Here is an 18,141-nt window from a genome sequence, read left to right as displayed (position 1 = left end):
TTGGACAACGAGTAATGACGAGGGTCTATGTGCTCAAGCAGGGAGGAAGCTTACAGTGGTTCCTCTGGCTGTTGGATTCACCTGAGAAATCATCTAAGTTGGTGGCCGTGTGTGACCGAGGCCAGAACCGACTGCATGCAAAACTGCCATTGGGCTCAGCAGGGTCATAAAGTCCTTTAAGGAGGCAGCAACAATCAAAGAGATAAGAAATAATGGGGACTGAAATACATTCAGCCCACAGGGGAGAGAAGTGAGTGTGAGTCGGTTGTGTCGCTTTGCAGTCATCTCCAGACACTGAATCATCCCATTATGTTCGAAGCATGATTCATGCTTCCCACACTGAGCCCATAAAAAAACATTGTCACCACTTCTAAACAACACACAGACAGCTCATTCCTGGACCTTTACACACTCACATCCGCTCACTTTATACCATTTTAAGTTCTGTAACCTCATGTTCTGCTACACTTAAAAATATCACAAACATTTTTGCTCATTAAATATAACAAAAAAAATGACCCCTTGCATCATCAGGAATGAAGCCATATCTGTAGTGATGCATCTGAATGATGAACACACATCTCTCAACTTCCTCTCATTTAAAAAAGATGAACTCTCATGTTTGACCAAGAGTTAAGCTCTCAGGAAATGATGATAGAGATGATTAACGGATATGTTTTTTTTGTCATCAGTGACTGAATGGCACTAGTATCCCACCTGCTGTTAATGGTGGAATGAACTCAAGTACTAAGTTATGCTTTGAAATGCATGCATTTTGCTCAAGTATTTCCATTTGACGGGTATTATTCTAATCCACCATGTTTTAGGGCAAACACTTGCACTCCATTTATTTTGCGGCTATTGTCGTATGTTACAGGTCATGACACACACAAATCACATTATCAGCTTAAAAACATGTTATAGATTAAAGTTTGTAAAAGTCAAAGCTTGACCAATTATAACATTAAAAAGCTGCTACATGTTATTGAACCAGGGATAATAACCCAATAACCAGATGTGTCTAAACATGTAACTCTAAAAGATGTTTTAAAATGCAGCATATTTACATTCACCTAAGAAAGGCGTTTTGATGACCAATACAATGCTGCTAAATAAACTGAAGTAATACATGTTTTAGGAATATTTAGATCAAAAGTTCTAGTATTCAGAAAAGCATAATACTGAACAAAGATAATTAAAAGGATCTGATTAAATCATGTATTTTTTTTAAGGTCGTTTGTCTTCTGGTAGTTACGGTAAGTAGCCTATGACATTGAGAATATGTTTTTATTTATGTCTGAAAACTTTATTTTTTTATTCTTTTAGAAGGACAGGTCAATCTGAACTTTCTATAATTTCCTCCATGATAATGATGAGGACCCATTGTTCCTCTTGCACGTTTGCACCCACCTACACTGAAAAATGCAATAATAGACATTTGGACTGTTTTTTAACTGGTACACCCCCCCCCCCCCAAAAAAAAGAGGGATTAGAGGAATGCCCTAGTAAAAGAAGTTAACTATAGTGAGTCTCCAGTTGTAGGAATAGTGAACTGAACTTGGACATGTGCTCTGCGCTGCAGCGGGGTGAGAGCCGCAGAAGTGGATAGAGGGAGGAGAAGAGCAGGGAGGCAGGAGAACTGAGCAAAATGGTCGCTGTTGTTGGAGAGACACTTCAGGAGGTAACAATGGGGTCTGGAACCGCGTCCCGGTGTTTGCATCTGTTGGTCGTTTTATCTCTGCGGCCCCCTTTTATCTGCACGAACCGGATCATCACGGAAACACCGAAGCTCCAGAAGTCCACCATCACCGGTAAACACACTTCAAGCTGTGCGCGAGCCAGGTGTCCACGAGGGACAGCTATACTCTTAGCGCAGGATGAACGTTATAGACATATAGCACATATTTTGACTCCTCCATATAATTTTGACATTTCTCCCATGGTGTAATTTAAGTTATTGGAAGTAGTAAGAGAGAATACAATTTTATAAGTGGAAGTTTTTCTTTTTATTTTGCAATCAGGTGGCAATCCTTTAAGCTGTAGACTCAAGTGGGCTTTCCTAGCTGTCCAAACACACCTGGCAGAGCACCAGCTGCCCAACTGTTCTGTCACTGTCTGCTGTGCTACGTTTGGCATCAATTTAACAAATTACCATTTTGATGGCATTTTGCCAAACAGAAGGAAACATTATTAACCCATCACTGAATCTCTACTCTAACGTTTGAGTGAAATGAGCTTAGTCAGATGAAGGCAATGAGTAACTTAAAAGAGTTAAATAAGTGAATTTAATCAAAGTAGATCAAAGTCTCGTCTAATATTTAATAACTCAGAATTTATCCTTTTATTAATCTTTGAAAGTTGTAAGGACAATTTAATGTAATATTAATTTGGCATGGCCTCCAAGATTGCAAAGTTTACTTTAACCCCTTTATTTCTAAGCAGTATGACAAATGATTTACAACACATTATAATGTAGTTACAAGCAAATATAAGAACATTTTAAGTTTATATTAATGTACAGTATCTTCAACAATTATTACTTCTTCTCATATATATAAATATATATATATATTTGCATTATGTAGATATTCTGTCTGTTTTAATACTGTATATATACGTAGATATATATATATATAAATTCAGAGTCTATTCTTATGATAGTTCATTTTAAATCATCTTTACATGAAAGGAACTGTTTTGTTTTGATTGAAATATTGTCTTTAACTCAACTGACCTTAGCCTTGAGTTGAATTGTGAGTGAAACTGACTGACGGTATTAACCCATGTTACCACCACACACACACACACACACACACACACATACACACTCGCCCACGCACACGCACACGCACACGCACACGCGCGCGCACACACTCACACAATCCGCCAACACATTTGCATTCTGTTTCCATGGCGACGTCAGTAGAGGCATAGTTACTAAATGAGCGTTTCTGTTTTCTTCCAGGGTTCGGGGTGAAGGAGCACTTGCAGATTGTTGCCCAGCACAATAGACTGCGCAGCTGGGTCAAACCCACAGCAGCTAACATGCAAAAAATGGTTTGTGGCATCTATTGTCTGTTTCTTCAGTGTGTGTGTTTGAATGGCATGAATGCTGTCATAAATGTGAGTTTAAGGCACTTTCTCACATTAGTCTCTTGCCATGAATAACTGTTCTGTAGCCTTTCTGCTCTCTCTCCCTGCACTACTGGAAGACTTTCCCAACTTAATCAATATGGTTTGAGTTCAAACAAGCTTGCAGTTGCCAGTGCAAAACCTATGAGAAAACTGTTATGTCTGACGGTCTGATGTGTTGCGTAAGAATGTGAAACCCTGTTGATGTGGATGTGAGTTAACAGTTCAGAGAAGCTTGAAGTTCCAAAAATAGAGTCCAGAAACTGGGTTTAGATCTCTGTTTTTACTGTTTTTCTATCTCTACACTGTTGCAGTAGTCACAGGCAAAGCACAATATCGATCACATTTCTACAGTTTTTCCACAACAACATTTATGACCATGACACCTGTCCATCAAAACTGCCACAGTTATTTTCAGTGTTGGAAGTAAAGTGGAATAAAAGTATAAAGAAGCATAAAATGGAACTACTCATGCAGTACAAAATACCTCAAAATTTGACAGTGCTTAAGTAAATGTACGTTATCCACATCCAAAAAAGATGTTTATGTTTCAAAAGTGAAATCACCAAAGCGCTAAATAAAGGCATTGATAAAAATGTTTTTTATTTGAGCTGTCTTCCCCTGTGGTGCTGATAGTCTCACCAGTGTTAGTGCATCATTTGTTCCGCCCTGCTGCAGGCTGAGTGATAGTGTGGACCGTCAGAATGAAGCCAGAATCAATTAGCAGTGTGTAGTCTTGTGAGGATTGGAAAGTAAAATGTTTTTTTGTTTAATCAGAATAAGAATGAAACTAAGCAACATTTTCATTTATCTAAGCAACATTTTTATTCATTTGCTCTTAATAATGATGCACAACACAAGTAAAGTACTGTACACAAAATGCCTGTCATAATTTTAACAGAGCGATAGAAACAGTGTCATGGTGAGGTGTTACTGAATGTCTGGCAATTCTTAATATTCAAATTAATATTAAACTCTCTACAAAACACTCCAACTACAGTAAATCTTCTCCCTATCTTATTCCATCTATTGCATTGCTTTAAGAGTACTTATCTGCACAACTGTCTCGTCTGCATGAGATTATGACGGGGAGGTAACCACGGATTATGAAACTCACAATGCACTAGATATCCTCCGGGCCTATTATGAGATTTCTGCCAGGGCAAATAGTCACTTTTTCATAGATTGCATCCTCAAAGCCACCCGTACAGACCGAGCCCCCTTTATTCCCCTGCTCTTCAGCCTCGGAGAATGTTCTCAACTGATAAGACAGTAATGAGAAAAAGAGGGTGTGGATAATCATTCTGCATTCACAAGTCTGGTATTACAGGTAATTTCCCCATGAAAACCCTCAGAGGAAGCTTTGCCGAGCTGAAGAGGCATATTAAAGAGCTTTACTGATAAACGTTAAAAGGCTCAAGGCTTCGGCTGTTTGTGAATGTCTGAATAAGGTTTTTTTTTTCCCACGCAGGAATGAACCAGTAAGCATTGTGGTGAGATTGTGTAGAAGTGATTATATAGACCTTTAGGCTTTGCTTTCAGGGTGAGATAAAATACCAGTATTCTAGGAATGAATGATGCTCCTCCCTTTCTTACCCAACGCCCTATCTGCTGGTTTTCTTTGAGCTCTTGAGGAATTATTACAAGGTCACACCATCGCTCTCAAAGACAGAAATGAAAGTTCAGTATTTACTTTTAATATGTAAATCATGACCTCTGTTTGTCAGATCGTAATTATTTATCTCTCCCATAACTTCTGAATCTCCAGCAATTCACTTCAACACATTTATAGGGCGAAAAAAAATAACAGATCTGTAGAGCGCGCAGCAAAAATATGGAGCTTTATTGATTTAGCTAATTTGGTATAAAACAGCGGATACAACATGACATAATGAAATATTGCCGGGCATCAAAGTGTCAGACAATGACTTTGGCTGGCTGGTATCAGAGAGCAAAGTCGACTAATCAGGTTCATACATAGAACTCAAGCCCTAACCACAGCAACTTCTTGGTACATCCAATGCGGAAGTGTCAAAATTGCAGTGGCCACCAGCGTTTTCACAGCATAATTAAACATATTAAAGGCCTGGTACAAAAAACATTCTAGGATGTATGTTTAGGTCATATCTCCATGACAACACTGAGAGGGATGAGTTTTTTTGTACCAATATAGTTTTTATTTTATTGGAGGTTAAATTTTATGATTAATTAGGGGCGCTGCCTCTCGAGTGACAGCTAGCCGCTGGCCCTCACTTCGTGAGAGAGAGAACAGACCTCTTTTTTCTATGATAGAATGAAAGAAGAACAGACGTTGAACTATACTGCAGCAGCCATTTGACAAATTCAAGAGAATTTACTAATAGGAATATGAAGCAGTTAAATCCAATCCTCCATTACTCTCTAGCAGCAAGACAATGGACATAGTGCACAAAAGATGCCTCTCCATGCATTGCACTGTTCGCTTGTTTGTTGCAAAACCTCACCTTAGAGAGTTTGCCACTTGCCACAAGTCAGTTTATAAAGACGTTTGCGCAGCAGTTAGCCTGTGGTATACATACCGTCCATTACCATCCTTCTGTGTTGATTTGATTAGGATATTTGGAGGTTCCACTCTAACCTTTCTTCTTTGACCTAAAGGAGAGCCTAATTTATCCAGACAACATTTTAATAAGGAACCATATATAAATGGTTCATAAGAAGTAACTAAACTTGTTATGATCCATCCATGGTATTTACTGACTATCAGCAAGTTTAATATTGGCACCAGACTCCCAGAGGCCCAGTTCTCACTGTTTAGCTGCAGGGTTCATACATCTTTTCATAAACAGAGCATTACTGGGAGCAGTAATTACTGATTTTCAACTGTAATCTATTTTACTACTAGTTACTGAAAAAGATGGGTTACCAAGTAATGCATTACTACCCGACACTGCTCATACTAATCTACAAAGCATCAGTAAGATAAAACCATTAGTTTATAATTCCTTATAGTAGGGTTTCTTGCTAGAAAGTGCTGCCCAAGAGAGTTTAACCGACCAGTCCTTGTAAGGTGTATAATACAAAAATGAAAATGATTCAACTTCAGGTCATTTAACTTTCAATTTCTTTGATTTCATTCATTTTGTATGTTTTCATAAGGAGCTTGAATCTGTAACTTTCCACATGTTGCCTTTCCTTCTAGCGAGAGTTCCTGAATGTGATGTTTGTACAGCAAATATGGCAGAGTGATTGATTGTGGAAAGTTTGTACGTTGTTTATTTGAATCAGCCACTGTCAATCTTGGAAAATGTGCCGCTTAGTAAAGTGTTTTTACTGGTTAGTAGCACACAATGAGTGTCAGTTTGTGTTTCTTGGTCCTGCCAGACTGGCTCCGACCCCTGAAAAGGATTAAGCGGTTAAAGAAAATCACTCATGCACTATTAGGAGTGACCTTCATGCCAAAGAGTTGTTCCTTTCATCCCGTTTTAATCAGTTCCTACAAAGTACAATATGACCTTCATTTCAGATTTAAAGTGCAGCTCCAACAGACGCCAATAACATATTTTTATGATTAAATGAGTTCATAATGGACATTTCCTATTGGTAATTATTGATTTAATTAGTAATTCATTATTCATTTCAATTAATAATTGATTATTCATTATGAAATGCCTTTAGTAAAGTCTTGTGAATGCTGTTTGGGTTTTTGATGGCAGCTGACGGATGACCTATGTCAAATAATTATGGTAAAATCTGATAGAACTGCTCATGATGAATATAATCTGAAGGTTTGCTGGACCCCAATACTGAAAACTATAGAGGAAAAGTTGAAACAGGTCTGCTTTTAAACTATTTAATCTGCAGACATGCACTTCTGAAACACACAGACACAATAAAGTAATCCTTGTAACATTAGAAGTCTAAGACATGGTCAGCAAAATTACATTTTTCTTTAACAAGTGTCACTCACACTGTTAAAAATGAAAGCTGTGTAATGATATTATTAATTATGATTATTGTCTTTATAGGAGTGGAATGAGAAATTGGCATTACTTGCGAAGGAGAGGGCAGCATCGTGTCACACAGACCCGCCTCCTCAACCCTCCTCATCTGTCACTCACATTGGCTGGAACACACATCTCTCTGCTTACGGTGTCGCCTCATTTTCTGATGCTATTCACTCTTGGTTTGAGGAGGGTGAAGATTTTCTCTACTTAAGCGGGCAATGTAGGGAAAATGCCACCTGTCAACATTATACACAGGTATTAACAAATTTGTGTGGAGTAATATATATTTAGAGACGCCTCGCAGATACTCATGTTTGTGTGTTTTCTTCAAAAGTGCTGATGTAGTGTGTCTAAACTTTGTGTTGATGAATAGATGGTATGGGCCACTTCGAGTCACGTGGGCTGTGCCAGTCAGATGTGTCTGAGAGAAGGAGACCTCTGGGAAATGTTTGTCTGTGCATATTACCCTGGGTAACACACATTACACAATAAAGATGAATACTCAAAATACCAACCGCTTTATCTGCAATACAGCTCACAGAACATTATGTCGTTGAAGACAACAGCAGGTCAATAGGTCATGTGAATGCCTCAGCCCCTGTTCTGTGTGGAGATTTTGTTTAACATTTTGTACATTAATATGGTTTTAGCCCAGGTGCCCCTTGTGTGTCTCTTAGTATATGTATTCTGTAGTTTGTATTTGTGTTGCTGCAGGGGCAACTGGGAGGTGAATGGACGGCTGGTGATGCCCTATAAGACGGGGCTGTACTGCTCTCTTTGCACCTCATCCATGTCTGGCTGCTTTAGACTGTGGGACCATGTGGGTGGATTATGTGGTAAGTCTACAGTTGCAGAAGCTAATATTGCTGTCATTTGACATTCACAATATCTTTCTGAGGGAGAACTCCAGGTCTTTGCTATAAATATTAATGGCTTTCATTAGGGCACTCCACAAATATTAAATAGAAAAGGATGAAAATTGAATTTACCAAGACCACTTCCACTAATGTCCATCATGCTTATTTGTGCACATACCATCAATGAAATGCGATGATTAGCAATGCAAATTAAGTCTTATTTAACAAAGATGGATGATGTATACAATTAATATCTGCTTTGAAGTCTTTTGTTTACGCTTTCTACCACTCTTTTTTATATGCAGCTTTGCAATTCATGAAGTATTTTGTGTGTTTCGTGATATTCTGCTTATACCTAGAATCAGAATTCTGCTGCAATGTCAACTAACTTGGGTAAAATGATCGGTTGTAAAAGTTTTTAGCTCTTATTTTTGCAATGTGTGTGTGTGTGTGTGTGTGTGTGTGTGTGTGTGTGTGTGTGTGTGTGTGTGTGTGTGTGTGTGTGCGTGTGTGTGTGTGTTGGTGTGCATGCACATTTGTTATCAGAGATTCCAAGAAATCCATGTCGAATGAGCTGCGGTCAGCACGGCCATCTTAACATCTCATCCTGCAAGTGCTTGTGTGACCCGGGGTACACTGGACGCCTCTGCCAGGGTACCACTCATCAACAGCAAGCATAGCAGTGTCAAGCTAGTTTAAATTCGTATCAGGTCTCATTAAATTAGTCTTATGTTCAAAGTACAGAGGCAGATTTCACTGTACTAAGTGTCTGTTTTTCCAGTACGGTGCAGTGTGCAATGTGTACATGGTCGTTTCAAAGAAGAAAAATGCTCTTGCTTGTGTGATGTTGGCTATGGTGGTGCTGAGTGTGCAGGTAAGTGCATTGTGCTTCTGTGTGTTTTCATATCGCTCAGCAATTTGTACTCTGAGGAACAGATTGTCTTCAAATTCAAAAGCACGCACATGCACACATATAATGAAGAAATGTGGTTGCTGCTACATTCTATATTTATCTTAAGGGATGGTTAGTTTGGTGACATTTTGTGAAGACATGGTGAAAGCACCAGCAAACTGATGTGTTAAAGCTGGCAACAAATGTGACGATGTATTTATGTGCATTCATATCTTCTTGTTAGGTAGGCAACAATTCCACATTTACAACAGTAACAGAAAGCTGCAGGAATGAGTCCTGAATCCTGGAGTTGATTTAGCCTTTTTGCACTTCTGGATCCCTCACATTTTTTTTAATGGGTTTTTGGTTAGATGCCAGAAAAAAGGTCTGTGGTTAACACAGGCTTAAGAGATGTTCACTTTTCCCCCCTCTGACATGAAATACATCAGAATTTTGAAGCCTGTAGCCGCCTTACAAAAGGTGGTTGCTAACAAGTGGCTAAATGAGACTTCAAACGCCATCACGGCGGACACGCAAAATCAGTTGGAATATAGTGGATGTTGACAGTCATGTGACTGTGGTAGTGCATTTTTTGTTCTGCCAGTTGCATTAACACTTCAAAATTCCCAGAGTTTATTTTTTGCAATAATTCAAATTCCAATGAAAAAATCCCATCATCCTATTTTGTCAATGGAACCAGGGCAATGCTAACTTCTGGGTTTGCACACAAAAAAACATCATCCCTGCAGCACCATATAGCTTAAAGATACTACATATTGAAGTCTGTTCATTGAACCTGAGCCATGATGGATAGTCCGTATCATTATTGTGCATTTTCAGCATTTTTTGGTGGCTTGTGTCTCAACAGAGAAAGTGCAGTTTCCCTTCCACAACTGTGATGTGCTGATAGATGGTGATTGCTTCATGGTATCTTCAGAAGCAGAAACGTACTATGGGGCCAAGAGTCACTGTCAGGTGAGAGACAGGTGTGTGTTGCCCACTGAGAGAGTGAGACGAGCTCTTCAGCCATAGTACATCATATACAATGTACATCTACATACAAGGACTTTCATTCTGCATTTTGTGTGGCCTTTTGTTTACACCACCAGAAACGAGGCAGTATTCTAGCTCAGATCCACAATCAGAAGGTTCAGGACATCATGGCGTTTTATCTCAGTCAGCTGAAGACGAGCAACGAGGTCACCAACACTGACTTTGAGACACAAAACTTCTGGATTGGTACAGTGTTTCATCTTGTTCATCCACATACATGTTAAGATATCATAATGTTTTCTAACACCAGGCAGCACTACCAGATTAGATGGCAGACTGCTGTTGTTTGAACCAGATGTACTACCAGGTGGAGGTTGTTGAGATGCTGCACAGATAAAACAGCAATGTTTTTGCTGCACAGGTTTGACATATAAGCCTCTGAAAGACTCATTTCGCTGGGACACAGGAGAGATTCCTAGATTCAGCAGCTTTGCCTTTGGGCAACCTGACAACCAGGGGTAAGAGACACATTTACTTTGTACTTTTATAGTACATGATGAACAGAGACAGCCAAGTGCAATGGAGCCAAACAAACAAACAAAAAACTGATCATCTGAATCTCTAGGTGGGAGCTGCAAGCTTTTTTCTAATCTACGGATGTGTCTGTATATAGATCAACAGTATGTATGACCGAAATATTAATGCCAGAGATACATCGTTTTTTTGATATTTCGTTTATTTTCATCTTAAAATTGCATTATGCACTGAGGTTTTCTCAAATACTGTACTTCACATTTGTATACATGGACGAATCTGTGCTTGCTGGTGTGCAACCTTCATACTGATCACTAGATGTCACTCTCTTTCTGTCTCTCCCTCACTCCATTCCTCTGTTCTATCTATCTATCTATCTATCTATCTATCTATCTATCTATCTATCTATCTATCTATCTATCTATCTATCTATCTATCTATCTATCTATCTATCTATCTATCTATCTATCTATCTATCTATCTATCTATCTATCTATCTATCTATCTATCTATCTATCTATCTATCTATCTATCCATCTAGGAGTTCTGTGTCTGTTTGCTTTGTGCGTTACTATTATGTAGTAAAACCTGAAAAAAACTGATAAATTCAAACAACCAAAACTGGTCTGAAAAAATTACTTTTTATTCTTTTTCTTCAATTTCACAGTAAACATTTCAAATCAGAAGCTCAAAAAATAAGATGCAGAGAAAAAAACTCAGCACACAGAGTCACTTACTCCTTCTCTTTCTCTGTCTAGCTTTGGAAACTGTGTAGAGCTGCAGGCATCAAGTGCCTTTAACTGGAACGACCAGCGATGTAAAACACAGAACCGATACCTATGCCTGCATGGTAAGGCTCCTTCTAGGAGAGGGGGGAGGGGAGGCAGTAGTCACTACAAATATGACATTTTATATACAGTATAAGCATAATATGAATTAAGAATAGGTAAGACTTGCCATTGTTGACATACTTTGGGCACACAACCAAATAGCTGATCACTGAAGCATTGTTTTTCCCTTGCCTCTGACAACTATACACATCCGGCTGCATTTCTTCAACTGCAGCAGCATGTCTACAGTTGATGTGCAAAGGAGACTGGCCTGTCCTCGCGTAATTTAAAATAAAATCTAATTGATGCACGAAACCACCAGGAGCTGGATTTCATGGTGAAATAAATCCACCCCCGAAACTGTGGCACTAGTTCCATCAGAACAGTATTCAAGGCAGGTGATTTGTGCACCGATCGCCATTTTCTTTGCCTGAGTATGATTGTGACAGTAGTGACTGGTAATTGAGGACTCTGTGGATAGAGGACTTGCTCCATATGTAGCTATAAATGGCTCATTCTAAGGAAGTGTAAACTCAGGATTATTATTTTCAGGTGATTATACATTAAAGAAAACATACTTTTTAATATTAAAATCCATTTCTACCAAGATCCCGTTAAATCCTACACACTTGCACCTTTAATCCGACACGACTACCGACTGATTAATATTCCCTCAACATAGGTCTAGTTTGGTCCACCAACTCCTTTTTTTATTGAGCATTTTTGAGCAGTTATGGTGTTATTAGAGATGACAGTAGAGAGAAGACGAGAGAGAGAGAGAGAGAGAGAGAGAGAGAGAGAGAGAGAGAGAGAGAGAGAGAGAGAGAGAGAGAGAGAGAGAGAGAGAGAGAGAGAGAGAGAGAGAGAGAGAGAGAGAGAGAGAGAGAGAGAGAGAGAGAGAGAGAGGGGCTGCGGTTCGTAGTTAGTTTAATAAAGTAAATGTGAAGGCCAGATAAAACAGTGAACTAAAAGTGCCAGCTGAAGACTCGGGGGGTCAGTTCAGAGATACAAGCGAGTCTTTCACATCACACATTGATTTGATTCAGCTTTTAATGTCAAAAATATCACTTAATGGAGCTTAACAGCTTTTTTGTATTTGTTTGGATGGTAGCACCTGCTGTGCTCTACTGTGTCGAGACAATTAGTAATACTTATTTCACAGCCTCTGCTACTAATAATCACAGCAGGGTGATGTCTAAAATGTTAATCCAGTGTGTCCACAACATTGAAAGATCTCTGATCCTACCTACATATTTAAACATGGCACTCAGTCAAAATCAATGCACTCCGTTGCTTGCCAACCAGAGCCTTTAAGCGATCAATATACGTCAGCTCCACAAAGACCTGCAGTGTTAGACACATACATAGCACTTACATTGATCGTAAGGAATGTGACGCGGCAGATGTTTAGTTTTACCCACTTGGGTGCATCTTTGCAAGTGGTTGATGTGTAATCTGGTATTGATCACTCATAGCTGAATGAATGATCTGCTGTGAATGTGGTCAGCGTTGCCAGGCTTACATTTTTACAACCTGCTTTTTGAAGACCTCTTAATGTCTCCCTCTTTGTAGTTTGTTAGTGTAAAACAGGACGAGCAGATCGTGATCAAAAGAGGGTTTACGGGTTGGATTATAGTAAAGATGAGGATGGAGTCACCACTCTCATTAAAAGATTCAGAGTATCTGAAGAAATATCTGTAAACAAGGGATAAGACCAAAAAACAATGTTTGACGTTCGTGGTCCAAGAAGCATTTTCTGTGAACAGTTCATCACTGCATCCACAGATTCAAGTTGAAACTCTGCCATGCAGACAGGAAACCATATAAATAAACCAGATCCAGAAACACTGCCACATTCTCAGGGCCCGAGCTCATTTAAGATGGACTTAGGCCAAGTGTCCTGGGGTCTGACAAGTCAAAATTAGATTATTTGTTTTTTAAATGGTAGATGTTGCATCCTTATAACTATTGCTAAAGAGAAGAGGGACCATCCGGCTTGTTATCAGCATGCATTTCAAAACCTAGAATCTGTGATAGTATGGGGGTGCAATGGTGCATAGGTGCACATAGCAGGCGTAACCTGCACATTTGTGAAGGCACCATTGATGCTGAACGATATATACAAGCTTTGGAGCAACATATGCTAACAAGTAAATTACATCCATTTCACGGAAGGCTTTGCTTATTTCAGGAAGACAATGCCGAACCACGTTCTGCACATATTCCAACAGCATGGCTCTGTACATAGTCCCGACATGTCACCCACTTAAAATGTTTGGTGGTGCAACAGTGTTAGTGGTAAACATGACCCAGTCCCAACTGTTTTAAAACGTAGTGCTGACATACTTTTCACAAGATTACATTTTTCTGTTTAAACATTTGAAATGTCTTTGTGCTATTTTTGATTTTATATGAGGTTTCAATGATTTGCAAATCATTGCATTATGTTTTTATTTATATTTTACACAGCATCCCAGCTTTATTGGAAACTGGGTTTTATGTCAACAGTAGTTCAAATCAAGCAGCAATGGCAGTTCTAGACCATTAGGGGAGCCAAGCTGTGGCCATAATTTTTGGGTTAGAAAATATAGCCCTTTAAAAAAAAATGGTTGCACATAATGAAATGGCCTCTATGAGGACTAATCATTATACATGAATAAAATTGGGCTGAATTGAATCCAATCCAACAAGAGTCTGAGCTTTCCAGTCAGACCCTAATAATGTAATTCCAAGGCTGTTAGGGATCCCAGTATATAGAAATATTAATAATTATTAATTAACAATAGATTGCTTTCTGATTGGAATTGTGCTCACTGACTCTGATGCGTTGTTGTATTTGTATTCTTTATTTGTATTGTTGTAACAATGTAAAATGTAATGTTATTAAGCGCCCTACAAACGGATGACTATGGATGCCTCAGTCAGTGCTACAGCCTCTTAAAGACAGTCTAGTTAGGGGGTGCAGAGGGGGGTCCAGGCTTAATATTACAGGGTCACTAGCCCTTGCCCCCTCTTACAACCACCACAGTAGTAGAGTTTATTAACAAAGCTAAACCTATGTGAATGTTCTTCAATCATTTTAAAATCCTTCCTCTCGAGAAATAAAGCAACATTTCACTGAAGCAACAAAGAGTGAAATGTATAAATTCAGCTGATTATAAGCACACAGAGCCCTCATCAGAGTAATTTCCAGCCTTCATTGCGATGTTGTGCTAATTGGTGATAAAATGATAAGTGGATATCACACAGCCTGAGGCAGACACGGAGCTACGTTTCTCCAGAGTACTGCATGTGCATGTGTGTATGTGTGTTTCCATATGCATTTAAAGAAATCTTAGTTTCATGTTTTACATTAATAACTGTTTCCTCACCCCCTCTGAAGGATTATTGGGGATTTATGCACATTTAAAGCTGACGTCCGTAACTTTGTGTAATTTTTTTTTCATATATGCTGAAATAGTCACTATTGCTGAAAGAACAATAAGACAGACGATTTGTTAAAAAGATATGTACCTCTACCTTATGCTCTACCTTGTCTTCTCTTAATGGCATTTGCTAGACCGACAACCACTCCGACGCAGTGTCTGTTACCTCAATCACACTGCCTGTTTGTTGCTGGGCTGTTGCACCGTGTGAAAGGCACAGAGACGGAATTGAGAGACAGAGGTCTAAAAGAGATCTTTTAGGCCTCTGAGTTAGCAACGGAGGTAGTGACAGAGCTGCAACAGCACCAAGCCGACATCTGTGTGAATGGGAAAGCTTGCAGGGCGGAACGACATACAGTAATGATGCACAAGTCGACTCACAGGAGGGTCAAAAAGTGACAACCCAGTCACTTTATAATAACTTACAAAAACCTTGCTTGCAATTGTCCGCTGTCTCTTCCCCTCTTTCTTTTTCTCACTCCCTCTCTCAAACACACACACGCAAAACATGGTCACGGCACTGCAGTCCAGCTCTCTCCTTCTGTTTACTGACAGTTGTGCTACTATAATGTATAAAGTTGGCAGTGTAGATCGGGTTGACTTTTAGTGGTAGATAAACGGTGCAGACCAGCTCCTGCACACACACTAGACGCTGACGTCTCCTTTGCTTCGAGAATGCTGCCGTTCTGTGTGAAATCACATCTGGGCTGACTTGAGGCCACCTTTGCCTGGTCTGTGTGAATAACAAAAAGAGCCAACGTTCCTCCATTCCGGCGCTGTCTCAGAATCTCTGTGTGAAAAGGACTGCTCTTGAACTCCGAATTGAGTGTGAAACTAGGCACATGATCAAATATGAAACAATAGTCTGTTACTGTTTTGCCTATTTGTCAAATAAAATGTTTTCAGAAACATTTTTTAAGGTTACCGTTTAGCTCTAAAATGAGAGTTTGTCTGGCCAGTCGGCTGGTGGACAGTGCTTGGTTTAGACTCGAATTGGTCACGAACTTTCTCATTTTACAGCTAATTTGTACACTAAAACATGTTTCTGCAAACACGTGAAATAGGCAATACAGTATTAGAATCTTTATTCATATTTGATTAGCATTGCCTAGTTTCACAGTTTGATTGGAGTTCATGAGCAGTCCCTGTGTCAGAGACTTCTCCGCTCTCCCTGGTTATTTGGAATCTAGCAGATACCATTAGGAGCAGCTTTATTTAGAGGTACATGACTTTTTTACAAATCATCTGTCTGAAGTGCTGTCAGGATATAGTGAGAGTTTCAGCAAACAAAAAATCTAAATCAAACATATCTTTCATAGAAAGTTACCGACTTTAGCTTCAGTGCTCAACTTCCTGAATTCCATACATATTTGCACTGTTTCCATAATGTGTATGTGTGATTATGTGTGTTTCACAGCTGCAGAGCACATTGCCCGGTGGGAGGATAACAGGTGATCTGGATTTCTCAAAAGGGTTAAACTAGGTGTTCAGTATGTGTTAAATGTCGGTTAGGACAATGGCCAGTAATGTTGTTTTTTCAACCGTACACAAATCAATGTAGTTTAGATGTACTGTATATAATGTGCATGTACAAATGTTTTAACATTAAACGGATGTATGTTACATAGAAAAGTAATTGTTTCATTCTTTATCCTCTGAGCACCTTCAGTTGGAATGAAAAGGCTGCTGTGTCCCCTCCATCCGCAACGCCTCATGTGACCTGGAAATGGTTTTGGCCTGCCATCATTAAATGATGTTTCAGTTCTCTTAAAGCTGCTTAGAGGAATGAGGGAAAAGAAAAGTGAAGACTTTATACAGTGTTGGACTGTGTTCAAATCACCATTGATTTAAGAACAGAGGAGAGATATGACAGATAACAGCAGCACAAAAACAACACAAAAGCAAAGAATTGAGAACAATGAAAACCAGTGGTGCACATATTCTCTAAAGGGTGCATCATGGAAAGCAGTATTCATCATTTAGTATTTATATTTTTAGCCATGCTAGCAGTGTGCCGTGGCTCTAGGGGCGGTGATCTATTGGTCAGTCCATCAGTTTAACCTGGACTAAACAAAATCTAAAAAATGACTGTATTGTTTTGAATATAAGTTAACCCTGTTTATAAGATGACTATCCTTTTTTACGAATCATTTTTGGAAAAAGACTTTTTGAAGATCAAATTAGTCTTAGTCTCAAACCAAAAATAGTCCTCTTCAGGAATCCGTTAAACAAACAAAATGATCAGTCTCAAAATAATTGTTAGTCAACAAAAACAAGACCAAGTCGTACCTTCTGTGTCCAATTCACCATCTACAGTAAAAGTAAATCATCTGACAATGAAATCTCCTGTGTTTCTCGGTTGCTTGACAGCTGTTTGACTCTGCCGTGTTAATCACCATTACCTTAAAATTGGCATCATAATTTCCCCTCAGTTGTCAGCTAAGTTTTGACTTTTGAGCTACTTTTGTCAGGACGATCACTATGCCTCTCCATGAGTCAGGCCCATGTCACGGTAAGCTAGTTGTCACTGAAAGCTAATGTTGGGGTAAGTCCACACGATTGAAAGCGACCTTTATTTTCTCTTTCTTTCTTAAAACGTTTTCAGTCCACACGGACGCGGCTCAAGAAATATCTGCATCCACACGAAACCAGTGAAACCGGCTAAAACGCTGTAATACACATGTCAGGCCTGGATGTGGTGCTGTAACTGTCACAGAAATACACCAACAAAGGAGAAGACGAAAGGGAAAGCCGCTGTTGTGTGTAATCATAATACAAACACAGACGAGTTTCTTGCCAAATCTGGCGATTTCGGAAATCCACATCCATCCAAATCTGTCAACTGTTTCTGGTTTTATTGGAGACTTTTGTGGTGTTTTGGACTCTGTAGTTACTGTCCTCACCGAGCAGCAGGTGCGGCTGTGAGCCCCTTCCCTGTACCAAAGCACTCACAGGTGGGCACTGTCTCGCTACTTGGTGCGACCTTCTTGGAAAACATTTTATAAAGCTACTCGCGACCAATTTAGCGATTCATTCCATCAGGGAAAAGGGAGAAATATATGGTCAGCCTAATTCATTCCCATGCATGTCGCTCAGAGTACAGTTCAGTATACAGCCTATGGGTTTGTGTCTCTCTTCTCTCCACGCAGCAGCACTGTTGTTGTTATGTGACCCTGCAGGGGTTAGTGGTCCGAGGTGGGAAGATGACAGCATCTTTTAACAAAGTATGCGGTTTCGCCGTCCAGATGACAATGCCACGGGGGATGTTTTCAAATCTTCCCACTCTGGGACCCGGTTACAACAGATACTGTTTTCGGACTCCGATAATTGCGTCTGCGTGTTGAGGTTGTGATTGATGGCTCGTGATGAACAAAACTTGTTTTAGAGATCTTTGGCGCCACCTATTGTTAAGACTGTGTATTAACATGTAACGCTCACACTGACTAAGTGACTGTGTCTTTTCAAGCACTTACTTGGTCTTTAAAAACTAGA

General features: G+C 39.5%; 1 protein-coding gene across 1 annotated transcript; it reads left to right on the top strand.

Moving 5' to 3' along the window:
* Positions 1–1,676: 1,676 nt before the first annotated feature.
* Positions 1,677–16,104, top strand: LOC310952039 (C-type lectin domain family 18 member A-like; the record flags this gene model as incomplete). The annotated part of the gene is made up of 12 exons (XM_083920526.1): positions 1,677–1,811; positions 2,966–3,057; positions 7,140–7,373; positions 7,492–7,589; positions 7,833–7,954; positions 8,522–8,629; positions 8,757–8,849; positions 9,736–9,842; positions 9,977–10,106; positions 10,282–10,378; positions 11,153–11,244; positions 16,067–16,104. The coding sequence occupies exons 1-12, from the start codon at positions 1,688–1,690 to the stop codon at positions 16,102–16,104; spliced, it is 1,335 nt and encodes a 444-aa protein (XP_083776652.1). The 5' UTR covers positions 1,677–1,687.
* Between the last annotated feature and the right edge of the window lie 2,037 nt (positions 16,105–18,141).

This window comes from Echiichthys vipera, assembly GCF_963691815.1.
Source record: "Echiichthys vipera genome assembly, chromosome: 1".
NCBI lineage: Eukaryota > Metazoa > Chordata > Actinopteri > Perciformes > Trachinidae > Echiichthys > Echiichthys vipera.
This window is presented reverse-complemented; position numbering and strand designations above follow the sequence as displayed.